The 19253-nt window shown below is 45.8% G+C and overlaps 1 protein-coding gene and 1 pseudogene across 1 annotated transcript; one reads left to right on the top strand and one right to left on the bottom strand.

Moving 5' to 3' along the window:
* Window positions 1-2127: 2127 nt before the first annotated feature.
* Window positions 2128-2814, bottom strand: LOC136454664 (uncharacterized). Its single transcript, XM_066455014.1, has one exon. The coding sequence runs from the start codon at window positions 2812-2814 to the stop codon at window positions 2128-2130; it is 687 nt and encodes a 228-aa protein (XP_066311111.1).
* Window positions 2815-3662: 848 nt separating this feature from the next.
* On the top strand, window positions 3663-7874 carry LOC136449995 (lysM domain receptor-like kinase 3; annotated as a pseudogene).
* Window positions 7875-19253: the final 11379 nt, after the last annotated feature.

The following is a 19253-nucleotide window of genomic DNA, read 5'->3' as shown; positions in this document are numbered from 1 at the left end:
GTCATTCTCCTCGATGGACGCCATCTCTTCCATCATGGCCTTCCTCCAGTGCTCGTCACCACGTGCGTCTTCAAACGTGGCGGGTTTATCGTCCATGACGAGCATGAGTTCCCCGTCCATCTCCCATTCAGCAAGTACTGGGGTAGCCACCGGTCCCAGAATGTTCTCCAGTGTTCTAAACCGTAGTGGTACCTCGTCATCGTGCTCACCATTAAGGTCCGGGTCACCAGAAGGAGGTGACGCGAACTCCATAGCTGGGACCGATGTAGGGGACGCAGGTGTTGCTGGTCTGCTGCCTCCATGTGCGCCTGCTGGTGAGCCCACGCTCGACGCCGCCGTTGGCGTACCCGGTGTTGCCGACATTCCACCTTGCGATCTAGTCGAGTGCACTGGACTTCCCCCGAGCAGGCCGTCTGGAGCACCATCTTCCTGCAGCTCCATGGGATCACCACGGTGAACCAACACCATCATGTGCTCGGCGTGGAACGGTTCTAAGTTCACCGTGTGCTCACCGTCGTCATGCTCGCCCTAGTTCCACTGCCTGCCTTCATCGAACACGGCATCACGGGATATGTGGACACGATCGGTGTTCGGGTTGTAGAATCTATATGCCTTGGATCTAGGTTCATAACCGATGAACACCATCGGCGTGGAGCGATCATCGAGTTTGCTCTGGTGTCGACCGGTGGCCTTGACATGTGCAACGCAGCCAAAAACACGGAAGAAGTGCACAGGAGGCTTAGAATCATACCACGCTTCAAACGGCGTCATGCCTTCAACACTCCATGTCGGTGATCTGTTCAGGATGAAGACCGCAGTCATGATCGCCTCCCCCCAGAACTTGCTAGGCACCCACATCGCCTTGAGCATGCTCCGTGCCATGCCCAGCACAGTTTGGTTCCGGCGTTCCACCACTCCATTTTGTTGCGGAGTGTAGGGCGCCGTGAGGTGTTGCTGGACACCGTGCTCGGCATAGTAGTCGTTGAAGGTGCGCGCCATGAACTTGCCACCACGATCAGTGTGGAGAGTCCCGAGGCGCCGTCCTGCCCCCGCTTCTGCCCGGGCCTGGAGTTGAACGATGGTCGCTGTAGCTTGATCCTTCGACGTGACGAGCACAAGCCACATGAATCTGCTTTTGTCATCGACGGCGAGCAGAAACATGCGCTTGCCACCCGGCGTTTCCGGAGTGATAGGCCCACACATGTCAGCGTGCACCATCTCTAGAAGATGAGCTGCACGGTACCTACTCGACGTCGGAAACGGCTGTTGTCGTTGCTTCCTAGCTAGACAGCTCTCACACACTTGATCAACGTGCTCAACTGGTGGCAGCCCACGCACTAGTCCTCCCTTCGACAGCGCCCTCAGCCCCTAGAACCCAAGGTGCCCAAATCTGGCGTGCCACTGCTAGGCAACCTCTGAGCTCCGGGCGGCAAGGCAGACGGGCCTATCGATGTCGAGGTTCAGGACGTAGAGCCGACTCGCCGTCCTCTTCACCTTCGCTAGTAGTCTCCTCTGCTGGTCCTAGATCCTCAGCACTCCATGCTCGATGAGGATCTTCTAGCCATCTTCATCGAGTTGCCCCAAACTGACAATGTTCGCTATCAGCTTGGGAATGTAGTACACGCCGGCGAGCACCTCGTGGTCACCGTTCTTGCACTTGAAGAGGATGGTCCCGCGGCCCTCAATGGCCATGACCGAGCCGTCTCTGAAATGGACAGTTCCTTGCACGCCGGTGTTGATGTTGGAGAAGGCACCACGCTCCCCCGTCATGTGATTCGTTGCCCTGGTGTTGAGGATCCACCGAGTGGACCCGCCACTGCCCTTGTCGCCGAACTAGACGAACAACTTGTTCTCCTCTAGGTGGACGCGCTCCTGGCGCGTTGGTGATGATGTCATAGCTCCGGCCGTGGCCAGAGCCACGTGAACGACGGGGTCGGCCGCATGCGCGACTGGGAGGACCTCCTCCTCCTCGAAAGTCCACCGGGTGCAGCCTCCCCCTTCGAGCTAAACGGGTAGCTGCTCGGGTGTCGCTGGTGGCTCGGGATCCGATGGCGAGCGTGTCGAGGCCGAGTTGATGTAGAGCGACGTCACCCCCATCATCAGCCTGGCCTCCGGCTCCTCCTCCGCCTAGGCAGCGTGCGCCTGCTCGTCGCATTTCTTTTTGCGGTATTCGCGAGCCCAATGGCCCATTTTGCCGTAGTAGGCACATTCATCGCCGGCGATCTTCTTCTTCTTGCCATCGCCGCCGGCGGGTGGCTTGGAACCACCACCTCTTCCACCGCCTTGGGACGAGCCACCACCGTGGCCGCGCTGTTGCTTGGACGGTGGAGGCCACCTAGCTCCGGAACCGCCCTCGCCTGAGAGCTGCAGCCGGGACACCACCCGCGCCACTAGCTCCTCCTCCGTGTGGTTGAGGCACGCCGTGGAAGAGCCTGAACCTCCACCAGTGTCGTGCCCGTCGTCAGCCGCCTTGAGCCTCCCCGTGACCTCCTCGATCGTGAGCTTGTTGATGTCGAGGAGCGTCTCGATGGAGATGATGAGCTGCCTGTACCTCGGTCGAGCGACGTGGAGGTATTTGGCAACCACCTTCGGCTCCAGCTCTGGGTCGCCGAGGATCGCCAACCGCTGCACGAGATTAGACAGACACAGGGCGAAATCCTCGACGGACTCACCATCTCGGAACGCGATCTGCTCGTACTCCGCACGGAGACTCTGTGCCATCGACTTCCGCACCCGATCGTCGCTGATGCGCATCGTCCAGATCGCCTCCCATGCCTGCTTGGCCGATGGCTTGGTCACCAGGGTGGGCACCATCTCCTAGGGCACGCCGGAGCAAATCGCCTCCAGCGCGGAACGATCGTCGTGGTAGTCGACGTCCTCGTCCTCAATCGCCTCCCAAAGATAGCGAGACTACAGCTTCAGCTTCATCAGCAGCGACCACGAGTCGTAGTTCGTCTTCGTGAGCTGCGGCCAGTTATCGGAGCCCGTCGTCTCCCGAACGACGCGCTCGACGGCGCCCTCACGGCGTCTTGTTCGCGAACGGCGAGCGCCGCGAGTTCGCGAATGGCGCGTCGGTGAACGGCTTGGGGACGATGAACGCCTTGGAGACTTGTTGCCCGAGCCGTTGCCTTTCTCCTTCGTGCCTGCCGGCCGCGGCGAGCGACCTCGGCCCTTCGATGACCCCATCACGACGCACTAGGTCTCTTATCTTACAGCTCCGGTACCAATTGTTGTCGACACCACCGGCGACCCTTCGCCGGAGTCGATGAAGACCCCCTGAAATTGCACACCACGAACTCACAAATACACACGCACACGAACAAAGAGGATTTTGGTACCGTGAATCCACTTGCGATGTTTTCTGACTCTATTGATATATAAAACAAGAACGGCACACTTAGCGCCATGACGCTGCACTCACCATGACCTTCGACTGGACCGCGCCATCCCACGGTCGAGAACATGTCGAGTACCTCCACTACCACAGGAAAGTAAGGACAGCCACTGCATAACACAGCATGCTTCTGGCTAAAACTAGACGAGCTTAACTTGGCTAAGGTCAAACACACCTTATTCTAAATATAACCGAGAACAAATAAATGAGCTGAGCTAAGCTAGGATTATCAACAAAGCTGCAGCCAACAAACTCGCGAGGAGCGACGCGCGCTAGCCCCTCTGCGCCACCGATCGCGCAACAGCCTTATCCTTTGCCCTATCCGCTCCTGTCTTGCGCCGCGCTTCTTCCAGCCTCCGCCGCCCTTCGGGGCCCCACCCGAAGGCTTAGCTCCGTACGTCTTCCGCGAGTGCCTCCGCCGGTGGCCTCCGGACCCTCCGCAGGCTTAATTCCAGCCCCATCTTCTTGGCGCAAAGCCTGCCTCCGCCTGTGTCCTGAAATCATGAAGCTGATCGCACAAACGTTAGATGGGGAACCTTCGAGACCCAGCCATCGCGCCCCAACACTGAACCTTGCAAGAACTGCCAAATGTTGGAAGCCAAAGACATGCTTGACTCCATCAAACCATGAGGCCTGCAGCTAGCTGGCCAATTTGTTCTGTTTTGGACATGAGTTGGTGGACGATGTAATAAGCTTTGATACTCTATGATGTCATTTTCCTATGCTCCAACCAGTGCAGAGCTTCAGAGAAGCGGATTTAACAAGAAACAACAGTGGCAGGCGTGCAATAGCTGGCCATGCCAGGCAATTAACATCTCAGGCACCCAAGGTGCTGTACAAGCACTAGAATCCAAGGTTTGTACTATGAAATAAACCTCCTCTGTAACCAAACTTCATTTGCCTCTCTGCTTGCTCACCAATGGCTAAACATGGTTTCCTGTTCTTCCTCACCGGTTTCTGCAACACCACTATACAAGCGCCTCTTTCATTGATCATCCAAGAAGCAGCATAGCATCAACTGCGGAATGGCAACCCTTGCACTGCAATGCTGTGTCCATCAACCCTTCATGCGGCTCATTCCTTTACGTCACTCCTCAAGGGCGTAACCTGTCAGAGATTGTCTCCGTATTCAACGGTAATGCATCTCTCATCAAGACTATCAAGCGGCTCTCTGGTTCAGAGGACCTGTTGATGGGCGTGGCATGCAAGTGTCAGGCTATCAGCAACACCACGACTGCTTTTTTTCATGACACTCAATATAAAGTGGAGTCGGATGACACACCTGACGAAGTTAAGAGTAATACCTTCAGCGGGCTTGCAATGAATGTTGGTGATGGTTTGCAATTGACACCTGGGAATACAATTACGGTTCACCTCCCATGCGGGTGTTCCTCAACAGCATCAGAGGGAGTATTGTCTTATTCAGTGCAGGAGGAAGATACCCTGATTACTATTGCAAGCTTGTTCCATTCAAGTCCACAAGATATCTTAAACTTGAATCCAAGTGTGACAAATCCTGATTTCATTAAACCAGGATGGATCTTGTTTATTCCAATGGGAGTTGCTGGTTCTTCTAAGAAAAGTAAGTCACAACTAAATATTTTCATATTTACATTATTCTAAATTACTTAAAATTTATGCACAAAGCTTGTGCTACAAGATATTTGTATGATTGATGTTTAATGTCTAGTAACACACAAGATGCAGATGCTTCTTGCAATCCAAATGTGTTTGAAATTGAATTTTTGTTTCTTGTGCTCTTCAGTGGTATTCAATTAAACCACACATGCCATTTTCTGCTCCCATTAAGCTGATCTTTTTTTTTCTGTCTGTTGTTTTTTTTATCCTTTTTAGGGGTTCGTAGTATGACAATCATAATAGCAGCATCCATATCAGCTGCAATATTGTTCTTCTGCATCTTCACTGTCATTCTTCGCCTTGTTTATTCCAATGGGAGTTGCTGGTTCTTCTAAGAAAAGTAAGTCACAACTAAATATTTTCATATTTACATTATTCTAAATTACTTAAAATTTATGCACAAAGCTTGTGCTACAAGATATTTGTATGATTGATGTTTAATGTCTAGTAACACACAAGATGCAGATGCTTCTTGCAATCCAAATGTGTTTGAAATTGAATTTTTGTTTCTTGTGCTCTTCAGTGGTATTCAATTAAACCATACATGCCATTTTCTGCTCCCATTAAGCTGATCTTTTTTTTCTGTCTGTTGTTTGTTTGATCCTTTTTAGGGGTTCGTAGTATGACAATCATAATAGCAGCATCCATATCAGCTGCAATATTGTTCTTCTGCGTCTTCACTGTCATTCTTCGCCTGAGAAGGAGGTCTTCTCAGCAAAATGTTGAAGCACCCGAAATAAAAATGGAGAGAGCTCCCAGAAACACCAGCATCGCTGCTCTGGAGAGCCGTTTCTTTCCATCCATGAGAATTAATGGTCTTCTCCTGTGATACATGCTTCTGCTTCTAAATTTTTAGCTAAACATAACGTATCTTATCTTATTACTCTGAATTGAATGGTTGCAGATATTGACCCATTCCAAACAGAGAGGCCTGTCATTTTTAGTTTGAAAGTAGTTGGAGATGCTACAGCTAATTTCGATGAGAAAAGAAAGATCGGCGAGGGAGGATATGGCAGTGTTTACCTTGGTTTCATAGGAGCACATGTAAGATATCTCTGTATTGTCTCATGTAGAATCATGAAAAGATCCTTATGTGTTACTTTCCTCATAGGAAATTGCAATTAAGAAGATGAAAGCAAGCAAATCGAAGGAATTCTTTGCTGAGTTGAAAGCTCTGTGCAAAGTACATCACATTAACGTGGTATGTACTTAATTCCTAAAATCCAATAGGAAGTGGATATCTTTGTATTGGTTCTTTGCTTGTGAACACAGACTTTCCTAATGCGTTCAATTACAAATAGGTTGAGTTGATTGGTTATGCTGCTGGGGATGATCACCTGTACCTTGTGTATGAATATGTCCAGAATGGATCACTTAGTGAGCATCTACATGATCCGTTGCTGAAAGGTATGCGATGGAGAAACAACCGTGTAGGTTAAGTTTAATCAGTGCCCCCTCCAGTAAAAATTGTAAGTAATATATTTTAAAAATTAATATGTCTTCATGATAGTAAGTATGCTGTCTTCATAATTTTTAAGATTATTTATTTATTATTTTCTACAAATACATTTAAAAGAAACAGGTATAACATTATTCATTCTTATAGGAAGTTTCTGGAAGCAGAAATTTCCTGTATTACATGAGGCTGTACATGGTGTTGTGTTTTGATATACACTAACTTGCTTTCAAGATAATTTTTTCAGGTCATGAACCTCTTTCATGGACCGCTAGAACACAGATAGTATTGGATAGAGCACGTGATATTGAGTACATTCATGATCATACTAAGGCCTGTTATGTGCATCGTGACATCAAAACAAGCAATATTCTGCTCGACAATGGATTAAGAGCTAAAGTAAGTCTCTTTTAAACGACCAAATTTCTGTATCTGCTCAGACATGAGCATCTGATTATTCTCTGTTGAACAGGTTGCAGATTTCGGACTAGTGAAGCTTGTTGAGCGTAGTGATGAAGAAGAATGTATGGCAACTCGTTTAGTTGGAACGCCAGGATACCTTCCACCTGAGTTAGTTTTCATTTGAATATGATTTTCAGTCCAACCAGCTGGTACATTTTCATATGTAGTATTCACTGTATGAATTTAATACTGCAGGTCAGTTCTTGAACTTCACATGACTACCAAGTCTGATGTGTATGCATTTGGAGTAGTTCTTGCAGAGCTCATTACTGGACTCCGTGCACTTATCCGGGATAACAAAGAAGTCAACAAGATGAAGTCAATAATCTCAATTGTAAGAGTCCTTGCGAGCACTTAGAATGTCTGGTGTGGTTATTTTTTGTGGTTTGCATGCTAACTTTCAGCAAGGTTGTATTATAATAAAATGAAATCAAGAAATACATCTCTGTGAACAGATGAGGAAAGTCTTCAAATCAGAAGATCTAGAGAGCTCATTGGAAACAGTTATAGATCCTAACTTGAAGGACAGCTATCCCATAGAAGAAGTGTGCAAGGTTAGTGAAAATGCATAATACTGTTCACTTAAAGATCTCAGATAACTGAATCTTGCCTTTCTCTGTTCTATAGATGGCAAATGTTTCAATGTGGTGCCTAAGTGAGCATCCATTGAACCGGTCTGAGATGAGGGACATCATGCCAACTCTGTGTCAAATCCATCTCACCTCCATCTCACCTCTATTGAGCGGGAAGCATCACTTGGAGGTGATGGCGAAGTATTTAGTGGTGTTTCCTATGGTAGATGAATCAAACAGCATACTTTGGCGTTTAGAAACAAAGCGCACTCCTTTTACTTTTATTTGAAGGAGAATGGTTCTTGCACTGCAGTTTGTGTATTTATTGATTCATTATGAACTTTTGAAGGGTTGCCTTTTTGTATGTGGCTCTCCGTCTGTCCTCAAGGACATTCACATCCATAGTACTCGCAACTACACGTACATACTGTTGGCAGGCTGAAAACTAGAGGGAAATCATCAATGATCCTAATGATGAATTATTGTAAAGTGGTACTGTTGAATGCAAGACTACCAACTTCACTTGTTGATGTCCACCAGACCACCACACATGTCAGTACGAAAGTTGAGATTGCATTTAGAAGCAGTAGAAATGAAGATTGTCCGCGAACTTGCCCACCTGGGTTAAGTCCTTTCTTTGTCACGGGTGCTCACATTTTCTTAGATTTTTCCTAGGATTTAACGGCGCTATGTTTTCATTGGTAGGCGATCTCCCCGTCGACAGCGAGACTTTGTGAATCTCAAGATCTATTGGCTCAATTATTTGAAGGTGGTCATATAGGTAGGCTATACTTGAAAAAAAAAAACTGTTACGCCTGGTATTTTTTTTTTGGATGCTGTACAGATAGGATTGATCGTCCGTTTGGTGTAGCAACTAGCAACATGAAGTCTTTCAGGTTCCTGTAACGAACAAGACAATGTGAATTTTTTGGGGTGCTGTAAAGATTGGACTGATCATCCGTTTGGTGTAGCAACTAGCAATGAGAATGCTGTACTGATTGGATTGATCGTCCGTTTGGGGTTGCAACTATCAACACCAAGTCTTTCAGGTTCCTGTAACAAACAAGACGAGAATGTGATTTTTTTTGGGATGCTGTACAGATTGGATTGATCGTCCGTTTGGTGTAGCAACTAGCAACGAGAATGTGAATTTCATTGGGATGCTGTACATATTGGATTGATCGTCCGTTTGGTGTAGCAACTAGCAACACGAAGTCTTTCAGGTTCCTGTAACAAACAAGACGAGAATGTGAAGTCTGCTACAGTTCCTCTGTATCTTGACCACTTTCTTGCTTTGTGCATCTATAAATTTCACCTGTCTTGACCCTGAAGTGTGTATTAAAACTTGTATAAGCGCAATATCATCAAAGGATGCAGGCCGGCCGGTCACACCAGTAGTCTGTTTCTATTTCAAAGCTACGCAGAATGATTTTCCTGTCCAGGCACGGACAACAGGACAAGCAGCCGACACTTGTGTTGTATTCGATAATGGTCCACCATGTAACGTTGAACTTGTTATCTTGAGCCATTTGGCTCTAAATCCTTGCAGACTTATTCAACTTTGCCGCCTAGTTCATCCTTCAACTACGCGACGTTGTTATGCACTTGTGCATCTAGAAAATGTCCTGCACCATGGCCGGCTGCTGCCGGCATATCTACATATATGAATACCAAGTCTAATGTGTATGTTTGAATCGTTCATGAATCCAAAAGTCAAACCCGATTATTTCACGACAGGGAATTGCATTCAACTTCAATTCAACATTTCAGTTTAGATACTGAGTAAAGTTGAGAGGACCCTTATTCATACAAAAGACCTGGAAGAGATAAGTAAGTGATTGACAAATAGTTTTTGTACAAACTTACAAAAATATGTTAGTAACTACTCACTCCGGTTCCAAATTATAAAACATTTTGCATAGAAAAAGCTATGTATCTAGAAAAGCCTAAAACATCTTATAATTTGGAATAAAGTGAGTAGATGTTTACTTGGTCTTCAATGATATACCTAAGAGACAATCGATAGCTATTCGTACCATTAGTCTATGCTTCCTGTCATGCCTGAGATTTTTGGGATGCTGTACGCAACTGGATTGATCGTCTGCTTGCATTTTTGTTGTAGTAACACGAAGTAGATCCAGTTTCCTAACGAACATGATGAAGATCCTGAACAGTACCACAGTTCCTCTATATCTTGAACACTACAGTTCCTCTATATCTTGAACACTACAGATCCTGAACTGTTTTTGTCCAAAAAGAATGTGACAGCCTAATAGGAAGGGTCTCTTAGGTCATGTTTAGAAGTCTTGTATTAGGTTCATAGTGATAGCCAAAATTGTCCGAGAGAGCTGGATCCTGGATTTTCTGGGCCAAATTTTAAACAGAAATGTTTTGTTGTGTGATCGGGAACAAAGAGAACGAGACAACCACAGCCCACGCCAGGAGCGGCCCCAACGGGCGACTTGGGGGTGACCGCGCCGTCGCCCAAGCTCTACACCCTCCCCGCCTCTCCTCCGGCCGCCGTTGCCGCTCTCCGGCGTGCAGCGGCGGTGAAAGATCCTAATGGCTAGAGGGAGATTGAATAGCTTATAAAATTTCTACAACAACACTACGCAAAGCGCACTACTAAATTTTGACACTGTTTCAATGCTCCAAAAGTGTTGCAATAGGCCCGAAATAGTTGCAATATTAGAAATAATAACACTTTTTTCGTTGGGAGACGTTGCAGGCGCTTGCGTGGGTAAAGCTTTGGACAACGCTTTTCTGCTTAGCGTTGCAAAATGCGCTTGGGATTTGCAACACCTAGGCGTTGCAACATAAGTTTTTACTACGGTTGTAGGTGTGGCAACAACAACTAATGCAACATCTTAGGCGTTGCTGGACCTTGCAATGGCAACTTTCCCATGTCGTAGTAAATGGTGCACTAGCAACGACGAACATGTGTTGCAAGACAATGTATTGCCACGCATAACGTGTGTGGAAACAAGGATTATGTCGCGCGGCTATACTAAAGGGCCAAGCTACAGTAAGAAATATAAATGCGCGGGAAGGATGGAGTGTTATTCTGCCGTGTAGAGGAATGAGCCAACCACCAAAGGAGCCAATCAATCACAAGAATGAATACCAATGAAGACCAATCACCTCGAAATCAAATGATGACATAATGATTTTTTTATCGAGGTTCACTTGCTTGCCGGCAAGCTAGTCCTCATTGTGGTGATTCACACACTTAGAAGTTCACGCGCTAATTGGCATCACACACCAAACCCTCAATAGGGTGCTGCACAACCAACACAAGATGAGGATCACACAAGCCACGCGCAATCCACTAGAGTTGCCTTTCGTGATCTCCCACAGGGAAGGCACAAGAACCCCTCACAATGTCGACGATCAGAGCCAGCAATAATCACCAATAGCCGCTCAACGATACACCAATCACCGGGCCATCTAGGTGTTGGCAAACACCAAGAGTAACAAGAACTCCACCAGCCCAGATCGCCCAACTAGTGCCACAAGATGCTAGAACACTAAGCAATGCACTAGAGGCTCTCCAATCTCACTCAAGATGACGAAATCAAGTGTGCAAGTGTGTGGAGTGGTGTGCTCAGCTCTCAAAGAGTGTATGCAGCTGTTAGAAGTGCCAAGAGAGTGGCCAAGGCCACCCACTAGCTCTATTTATAAGCCCACAAGCAAATAAAGCCGTTACCCCTTTGAGTCAGCTTCTGCGGGGTCACCGGATATGTTGGTGCGGCACCGGACATGGGTTGGCGGTGCCCCTCCAATGGTCATCTAACTAGCCATTGGGGCATTGGATAGGCGGTGGTGGCACCGCCCCTAGGGTGGTGGTGACCACCCAACCACTGCCCGAGAAACCCCCTTCTCTGGATAAAAATGACGGTGCACCGCCCTCCCTGCGACGGTGACCGTGGCGGTGCCCAACACATCTTTCCTTGCTCTCAGGTGAAAAATAGCGGTGGCACTGGACACACACCGGTGGTGCACCGTCGTGCATGAGGCGATGTACACCGTTAGTGGCGGTGCCCCCGACGGTGCACCGTCGCACCTGGGGTGGTGTACATCGTCACTAGTGGTGCTAGCCCTAGCTCCAGCCCTTCTCATCCACGTCCAGGTGGGCACCGCCCTACGGGTGGCGGTGCCCCCCAGAACACCTCCCTCTCGGTCTCCTCTGCCGGTCACCGCCACAGGGGTGGCGGTGCACCATTGAAAGGTCCTAATATGGCTAGAGGGGGGTGAATAGCCTATTTAAAAATCTACAAATCAACTAGAGCAATTTGATCAGTATGACAAATAGCGTAATGCAAACTTGCTCTAGCTCTACAAGGGTTGCAAGCCACCTATCCAACAATTCTAGTTGCAATGATTACTTAGGCACATAAACTTGCTACTCTAAAGAGCTCAACTAGATGAATGTAAATAATAATAAAGCAAGCTCTCAATTCTAATTACACTAAAGAGCTTGTATCAACTAGTTTGCAAGAATGTAAATAAGTGAGTAGGGTGATTATACCGCCGTGTAGGGGATGAACCAATCACAAGATGAATATATAGCCAATCACCGGGAGAATGCCAAAGACAAGAGACAATCGATTTTCTCTCGAGGTTCACGTGCTTGCCAACACGCTACGTCCCCGTTGTGTCGACCGACACTTGGTGGTTCGGCGGCTAAGAGGTGTTTCACAAACCTCATCCACATGATAGGACACCGCAAGAACCGACCCACAAGTGAGGTAACTCAATGACACGAGCAATTTACTAGAGTTACCTTTTGGCACTCCACCGGGGAAGGTACAACTTTCCTTACAATCACCGGAGATGGCCACGAACAATCACCAACTCGTGCCAATCCTCCACCGCTGCTCCAACCGTCTAGGTGGTGGCAACCACCAAGAGAAACAAGCGAAATCCACAGCGTAACATGAATACCAAGTGCCTCTAGATGCAATCACTAAAGCAATGCACTTGGATTCTCTCCCAATCTCACAATGATGATGGATCAATGATAGAGATGAGTGAGAGGGCTTTGGCTAAGCTCACAAGGTTGCTATGTCAATGAAAATGTGCAAGAGTTGTAGCTTGAGCCGGCCATGGGGCTTTAAATAGAAGCCCCCATCAAATAGAGCCATTGGCTCAAAAAATGGGCTAACTGCGCGTCGACCGGACGCTCCGATCACACAGCATCGGACGCAGCACCGGACGCTCCAGTCGTGAATACCGGATGCGTCCGGTCGGCATATCGGACGTGTTCGGTAGCTCCCAGACTGCCATGTGTCCTGTTCAAACCAGCCTAGCCATTGCTGCTCATTTTGCCGACGACCGGACGCTCACACCAGATGCTGAAACACAAATGACTAGACGCTCAGCCGCTGCGTCCGGTCGAGTCCAGTAAGCCTCCTTGCTCGATCAGACGCGTCCGGTGATACCAGACCAGACACTGCCAGTGTTCGATCGGTTGTCCTCCGTATACTACTGTTTCTAATTCACACCGAACGCGTCCGGTGTGGCGACCGGACATGTCCGGTCGCTGAGTCTGTCGCCAAAATACTGGACGTGTCCGGTCACCATACCGGACGCGTTCGGTCACTCTGTAACCAGCGCGACTAACTCCTCTTCGACTCTATCTTCTACACCCTTGCTCAAATGTGCCAACCACCAAGTGTATCACCTTGTGCACATGTGTTAGCATATTTTCACAAATATTTTCAAGGGTGTTAGCATTCCACTAGATCCTAAATGCATATGCAATGAATTAGAGCATCTAGTGGCATTTTGATAACCGCATTTCAATACGAGTTTCACTCCTCTTAATAGTACGGCTATCTATCCTAAATGTGATCACACTCACTAAGTGTCTTGATCACTAAAATAAAATGGCTCCTACATTTTATACCTTTGCCTTGAGCCTTTTATTTTTCTCTTTCTTCTTTTCCAAGTTCAAGCATTTGATCATCACCAATGTCATGATCTTCGTCATTGCTTCATCACTTGGAGTAGTGCTACCTATCTCATGATCATCTTGATAAACTAGGTTAGCACTTAGGGTTTCATCAATTAACCAAAACCAAACTAGAGCTTTCAATCTCCCCCTTTTTGGTAATTGATGACAACCCTTATACAAAGATATGAATTAAAGTTCATTTGAATCTATATTGCTTGCCTAAGCATATTTACCATGTGTAAAGGATATGGACAAGTTTCATGAACTCCATATGATAGCAATTGCTCCCCCTACATATGTGCTGAGAGTTTGGATTGTAGCTTGCAGATATGCTTAGATAGGAAATATAGGAGTCAATTTCTACTAAATGATGCTAAGGTATAAGAGATGGACCTTTGAAGCATGATACCAATCGGAGTGCACCATTATACCATCCTTAGCACCATTAGTAACTAGACATACACAAAACTAGAATACCCCATGAGATCAATATTACAAATAAGGGTCTAGTTTCCATAGAATGAACATAGGTCTAGTTACTTTAGCCTATGCATGCTAGTTTTTTCATTTCAACATTCAAACCTACAACTAGCATACACCACACAAGCATGGATATTGAAATTAAAAATTTATACCATGCAAGCAAACATATATAATGCACATTCAAATTTACCATACAAGTTCATGAGCTTGCTCCCCCTATTTGTATGCTCAAAATTATAATTGATCCCCTTCCTTTGTCATATATTATCTCTCCCCCTTTGTTTCTTTGTTGTCTTTTCACTATCTTTGTACACTATTTCTCTCCCTTTGTCATCAATGACCACAAAGGCTTAAAGTAACAAAAGGTGGCCTCAAATTATAGATATGTTGGGGTGAAACCATGTGAAATGAGGATCATTTTCCGAATTTGGTTCAATCTAGATTACTTGCAAAAGATATTTAACTCGGTTTGATCCAAGGACAAGCTTCTTCACACCTCCAATTAAGGGTTATCTTGTACCATGTTGAGTTAAACACTTATAGCTCATTTTCTAAATCAAACACTAGGTTTGCAAGCCCACAAACATGTCATATGCTACCACTAGATCATTTCAAACATACAAGCAATAGTGGTACCATACAAGATCAAATTCATTTGATTTTCATGTATGAGTCTATTCAAATGTGAAATATGTCTAGATGCATTAATCATGTCCTTAGCAAGGATGTATGTTATGCCAATCAATTTTTACCTTATATTGCTCGAAGGAGAGGCATGTCATATAATGGGGGGGGGTGCATCAACACACATTGGAGAAGTCAAGTATGTTCAATTCATTCATTAGCTTGCAAAACCTCTTCTCATCAAGTGGCTTGGTGAATATATCGGCAAGTTGATCATCGGTGCTCGCACTCTTTATGCAAATGTCCCCTTTTTGTTGGTGATCTCTTATGAAATGATGGCGGATATCAATATGCTTTGTTCTTGAGTGTTGAACCGGGTTGTTGGTGAGCTTGATGGCACTTTCATTGTCACATAGTAATGGCACTTGCTTGAACTTGATTCCAAAGTCACTCAAGGTAGCCTTCATCCAAAGTAATTGTGCACAATAACTACCGACCGAAATGTACTCCGCTTTGGCAGTTGAAAGTGCTATACTATTTTGCTTCTTTGATGACCAAGATACAAGTGATCTTCCTAATAGTTGACATGTGCCCGATGTGCTCTTTCTCTCGACTTTGCATCCCGCATAATCGGAATCCAAATATCCAATCAACTCAAATCTTGCTCCTTTGGGATACCATAATCCAACATATTTTGTATGCTTCAAGTACCTCAATATTCTCTTAGTTGTCTTCAAATGACTTTCTCTTGGTGAGGCTTGAAATCTAGCATATATGCATACACTAAACATCACATCCGGTCTTGATGCGGTCACATAGAGTAAGCTTCCAATCATAGACCGATACATCTTTTGATTCACCATGTTGCCACTAGCATCACTATCCAAGCTTCCACTTGTCCCCATTGGTGTACTAATAGCTTTACTCTCATTCATTTCAAACTTCTTGAGCATGTCCTTGATATACTTGCCTTGACTCACAAATGTGCCATTCTTCATTTGCTTGATTTGATGACCAAGGAAGTAACTAAGCTCTCCAATCATAGACATCTCAAACTCACTTGCCATCATCTTGCCAAACTCCTTACAAAATTCTTGATTTGTTGATCCAAAGATGATATCATCAACATAGATTTGCATTACAAACAAGTCATTTCTAAGCTTCTTGGTGAAGAGAGTGGTGTCAACCTTTCCCATCTTGAATCCCTTAGAGAGTAGGAAATCCCTCAATCTCTCATACCATGCTCTAGGTTCTTGCTTCAATCCATACAAAGCCTTTCTCAACTTGTAAACATGGTTGGGTTTCTTTTCATCTTCAAAACCGGGAGGTTGCTCGACATACACAAGCTCATTGATGTACCCATTGAGAAATGCACTTTTCACATCCATTTGGTACAACTTGATGTTGTGGGCACAAGCATAGGCTAACAAGATCCTAATTGCTTCCAATCTTGCAACCGGGGCACATGTTTCTCCAAAGTCAAGACCTTCAACTTAGGTGTAACCTTGAGCCACTAATCTTGCTTTGTTTCTTATTACTATCCTATCTTGATCTTGCTTGTTCCGAAAGACCCACTGTAGCACCCGATTTTAAAGGCAAAACTAGATACACACTATATGTGAGCCCAGGAAGTCAAATCCCACATATAGCCACAAATAAAGGTAATATCAAGAGACAATACTTATTACATAACGTATTAGTAAAAGGAAAATAACCTCAGAGTATGGACAGCGGAAAGTTGACTCTGATCTTCTGGCGAAGACTCCAAATCCATAGGGACGACTGACTGGTTGACCACAAGCCTAACTTCTCCAAACTAGCAATCTGGTACCCATCCAGGATTTTTATCCAATGTATAGAAAAATAAAACAAGCGTAAGTACATGTCATACTTAACAATTATATCATGGGGTTCATGAGGCTCAAAAGGGCTGACACTGGTTTACTGCGATTAGCTTTAATAGTTTATCTTTTTAAGCAGTTGGGTGGCAAAGAATTTATCATTCCCATAAACACATGATCAGGTAAACATGAATAATGTATAGCATAAACAATCAATTATTAGCATCATCATTATCCATTACTTATCATCTCTATTCCAAAAGGGTCCAAGGCCGCTCGTGTCCGTGAGCACGGCTGTTATAACAGTTTTACACTCTGTAGAGGTTGTACACATTCACTGTGAGTCGTGATTTACCCTTTCACCCGAGGTGATCAGCCTCTTGACCCACTACCAAGGAAGGTCGACAGGGTTCACTATGAAGCCTTTCAAAAGATTCGTCTAACAAGTTAGGGCCGCCAGGCGTATGTGGCCCATCTCTAGGAGTGGCACGCGTGGGCATCGCAGCACGGTACACACTTCCCAGCAGCAAAGGAAACATACCCTACGCCTCAAAGGTAACCACTAACAAGCTTGAAAAGATCCTCATACTGAGCTAAAGCCAGAGCCATATGGCCCTCACAGCTGTACTGTAAGTCCCGAATGATCGCTTACAGATAAGTCCTTAGGGAGAGGAATCTGAAGCATATAAACACTTCAGCCCCCTATTTCCATGTTACTAAAAAGTCATGTTTTAATGTTTATTGCATATATCATTAGTCAAGTTACAAGATCATGGTTTTGATTAAGCACTAGCAAAAACTATCCCATGCAATATCCCAAAGGTTTTCAAGGTACAAGTTATCAAATATCTAGGATATCCTTAATGGTAACAAGGGAGACACATGCAATTTGAATTTAGTAATTAAATGTGAATAGGTAACAAGGATGGTCCCATGCTATACTTGTCTTACACACCGATCCTTCGGTAAGCTTTAATCTTCGATGTCTTTCTTCTTCTTCTTGGATCACCATGTGTATCTTACCGACTGGACAATCGTAGAACACCACACAAACATCCATACACATACATGAATAGCATACAATTGCATCTATATCAGAATAGTACACCAATCATAGAAAAATTAAGTAAAAGAGATTGATATACGATTCTACGTATCACTACGAACACACAGTCGCGAGAAGCACGCTAATCGAAGCTACGGTTGAAAAGTTACAACTACTGAGAGATTTGTCTAATATGTGGAAAAGAAAGCTATAGGCTTCATTTATGTTAACTATATGAATTCATATATAAAAGATATTTTATAAATAATATAGATTATATTAAGTCAACTTTAGATTTGAATTATAAAACAAAAGTAAAACAAATCATATTTTATGTATAAAACCTAGTTGCATAATCTTTAATCAAGATATGATTTAAACTATGATTTTTATGAAATAGTAATGTAGTAAACATCATTACTAATGCATAGATCTCGACGTTATGAAACAAACGCAACTTGAATGGACTTTTTCGGAGTTGAAATGGATAAGTTATGATTTAAATAAGTTTTACTTTGGTTAATTAATAGATTAAATCTACTCATGAATTTTAAGTGTTGAAAACATGCCTAACAGTAGTATAAACACGTAGATAACATAAATACGATCCTAACACAATTCGAACGGGTCAAATCGGACTTCAAACGCAAAAGTTACGCATAAAATAAGGTTTAGTGGCATTTCTGTAATTAACTCAAACTCATTTTTGAATTAAAACAATTAAAATTCTGAATTTAAATGCATTTTGGACTGGGCATACTATTTCTGGAAACCACAGGGTCTAAAGTGAATAAAAACAGGGCCTAAAAGAAATTATTTTGAACTGATTGGATTGCGGGTTGATTACTAGAAAACGCGGGGGCTTTTCTGCAAAACGTCTGTGGCTTTGACTGTGGGTTGACTGCGACGCTGACTGGGCGACACGTGGCAGGACATGATTGGTGCGGTGCACCACGCGGGTGGTAGATGCGTGCTGACGTGGCGGGGTGGACCGGGTCCACGGTGGACCGGTTACTTAACCCGAAGGGGTATCTAATCGTGGCCTTTCATCGCAAAACCAACGGCGCAGGTGTGTGCGCGGGTGATCCTGGCGGCTGCATAGACCGACCGGTGAGGGCACCATGGCCAGCGATGAGCCAAGCTTGGCGGCGGACGTCGCAAGGGCGTTCCGGACCTCCTCGTAGCAAACCGAACACACCGGAACGATCTACGGGCAATCGCGAACACGTTCGGGTGCAAACCGAGGGCGGGAATAGCGCATCAGGATGACGGCCCGTGGCGGCGCCATGGCCGGCATGTCAGCAACTCATTGATACAGCGCTACAGAGCGTTATTCAATGAAAGGAGAGCACGGGTAGGTGGAGGATCTCACTGCGGGGTCGAAGGGAGTGGTCTCGGCGTCTGGAAGGCTTCGATGGGGCGGGTCGATGACGGCGGCGACGTCTGGAGAGAGAGGGAGGTGCGGGTGAGATGGAATCCGATGAAAACGAAACCAAAATGTGAATTGGGAGTTACTAACGGGCGTGGGGGAGTACGGCGGTGCTTCGGGTGGCTTCGGCGACGAGGGTAATCCTCGGGGAGGGGGAGTTCGCCAGCGACAGTGGCAAGCTTCGATCGCGACCGGAAAAAGGGAGAGATGGAGGGGGGGGGGGTCTAGCTGGAGCTTTATAGGCGGGTGGCTGTGGCATACAAGGAAGGGGAGCAGGGGTGTAGGCAGGATTCGGTCGCCTTCCATACAGGCGCGGGCGGCTTGCCATTCGGGGCTGCGCCATCGGCGGGTAG

The sequence above is a fragment of the Miscanthus floridulus genome, chromosome 5, assembly GCF_019320115.1.
Source record: "Miscanthus floridulus cultivar M001 chromosome 5, ASM1932011v1, whole genome shotgun sequence".
Lineage (NCBI taxonomy): Eukaryota > Viridiplantae > Streptophyta > Magnoliopsida > Poales > Poaceae > Miscanthus > Miscanthus floridulus.
The sequence above is the reverse complement of the archived record's forward strand: the minus strand, read 5'-3'. Positions and strand labels throughout refer to the sequence as shown.

Coding starts and splice junctions, on each gene's coding strand:
- LOC136454664 (XM_066455014.1), bottom strand. CDS start 2,814: ATGGTGCCCACCCTGGTGACCAAGCCATCGGCCAAGCAGGCATGGGAG.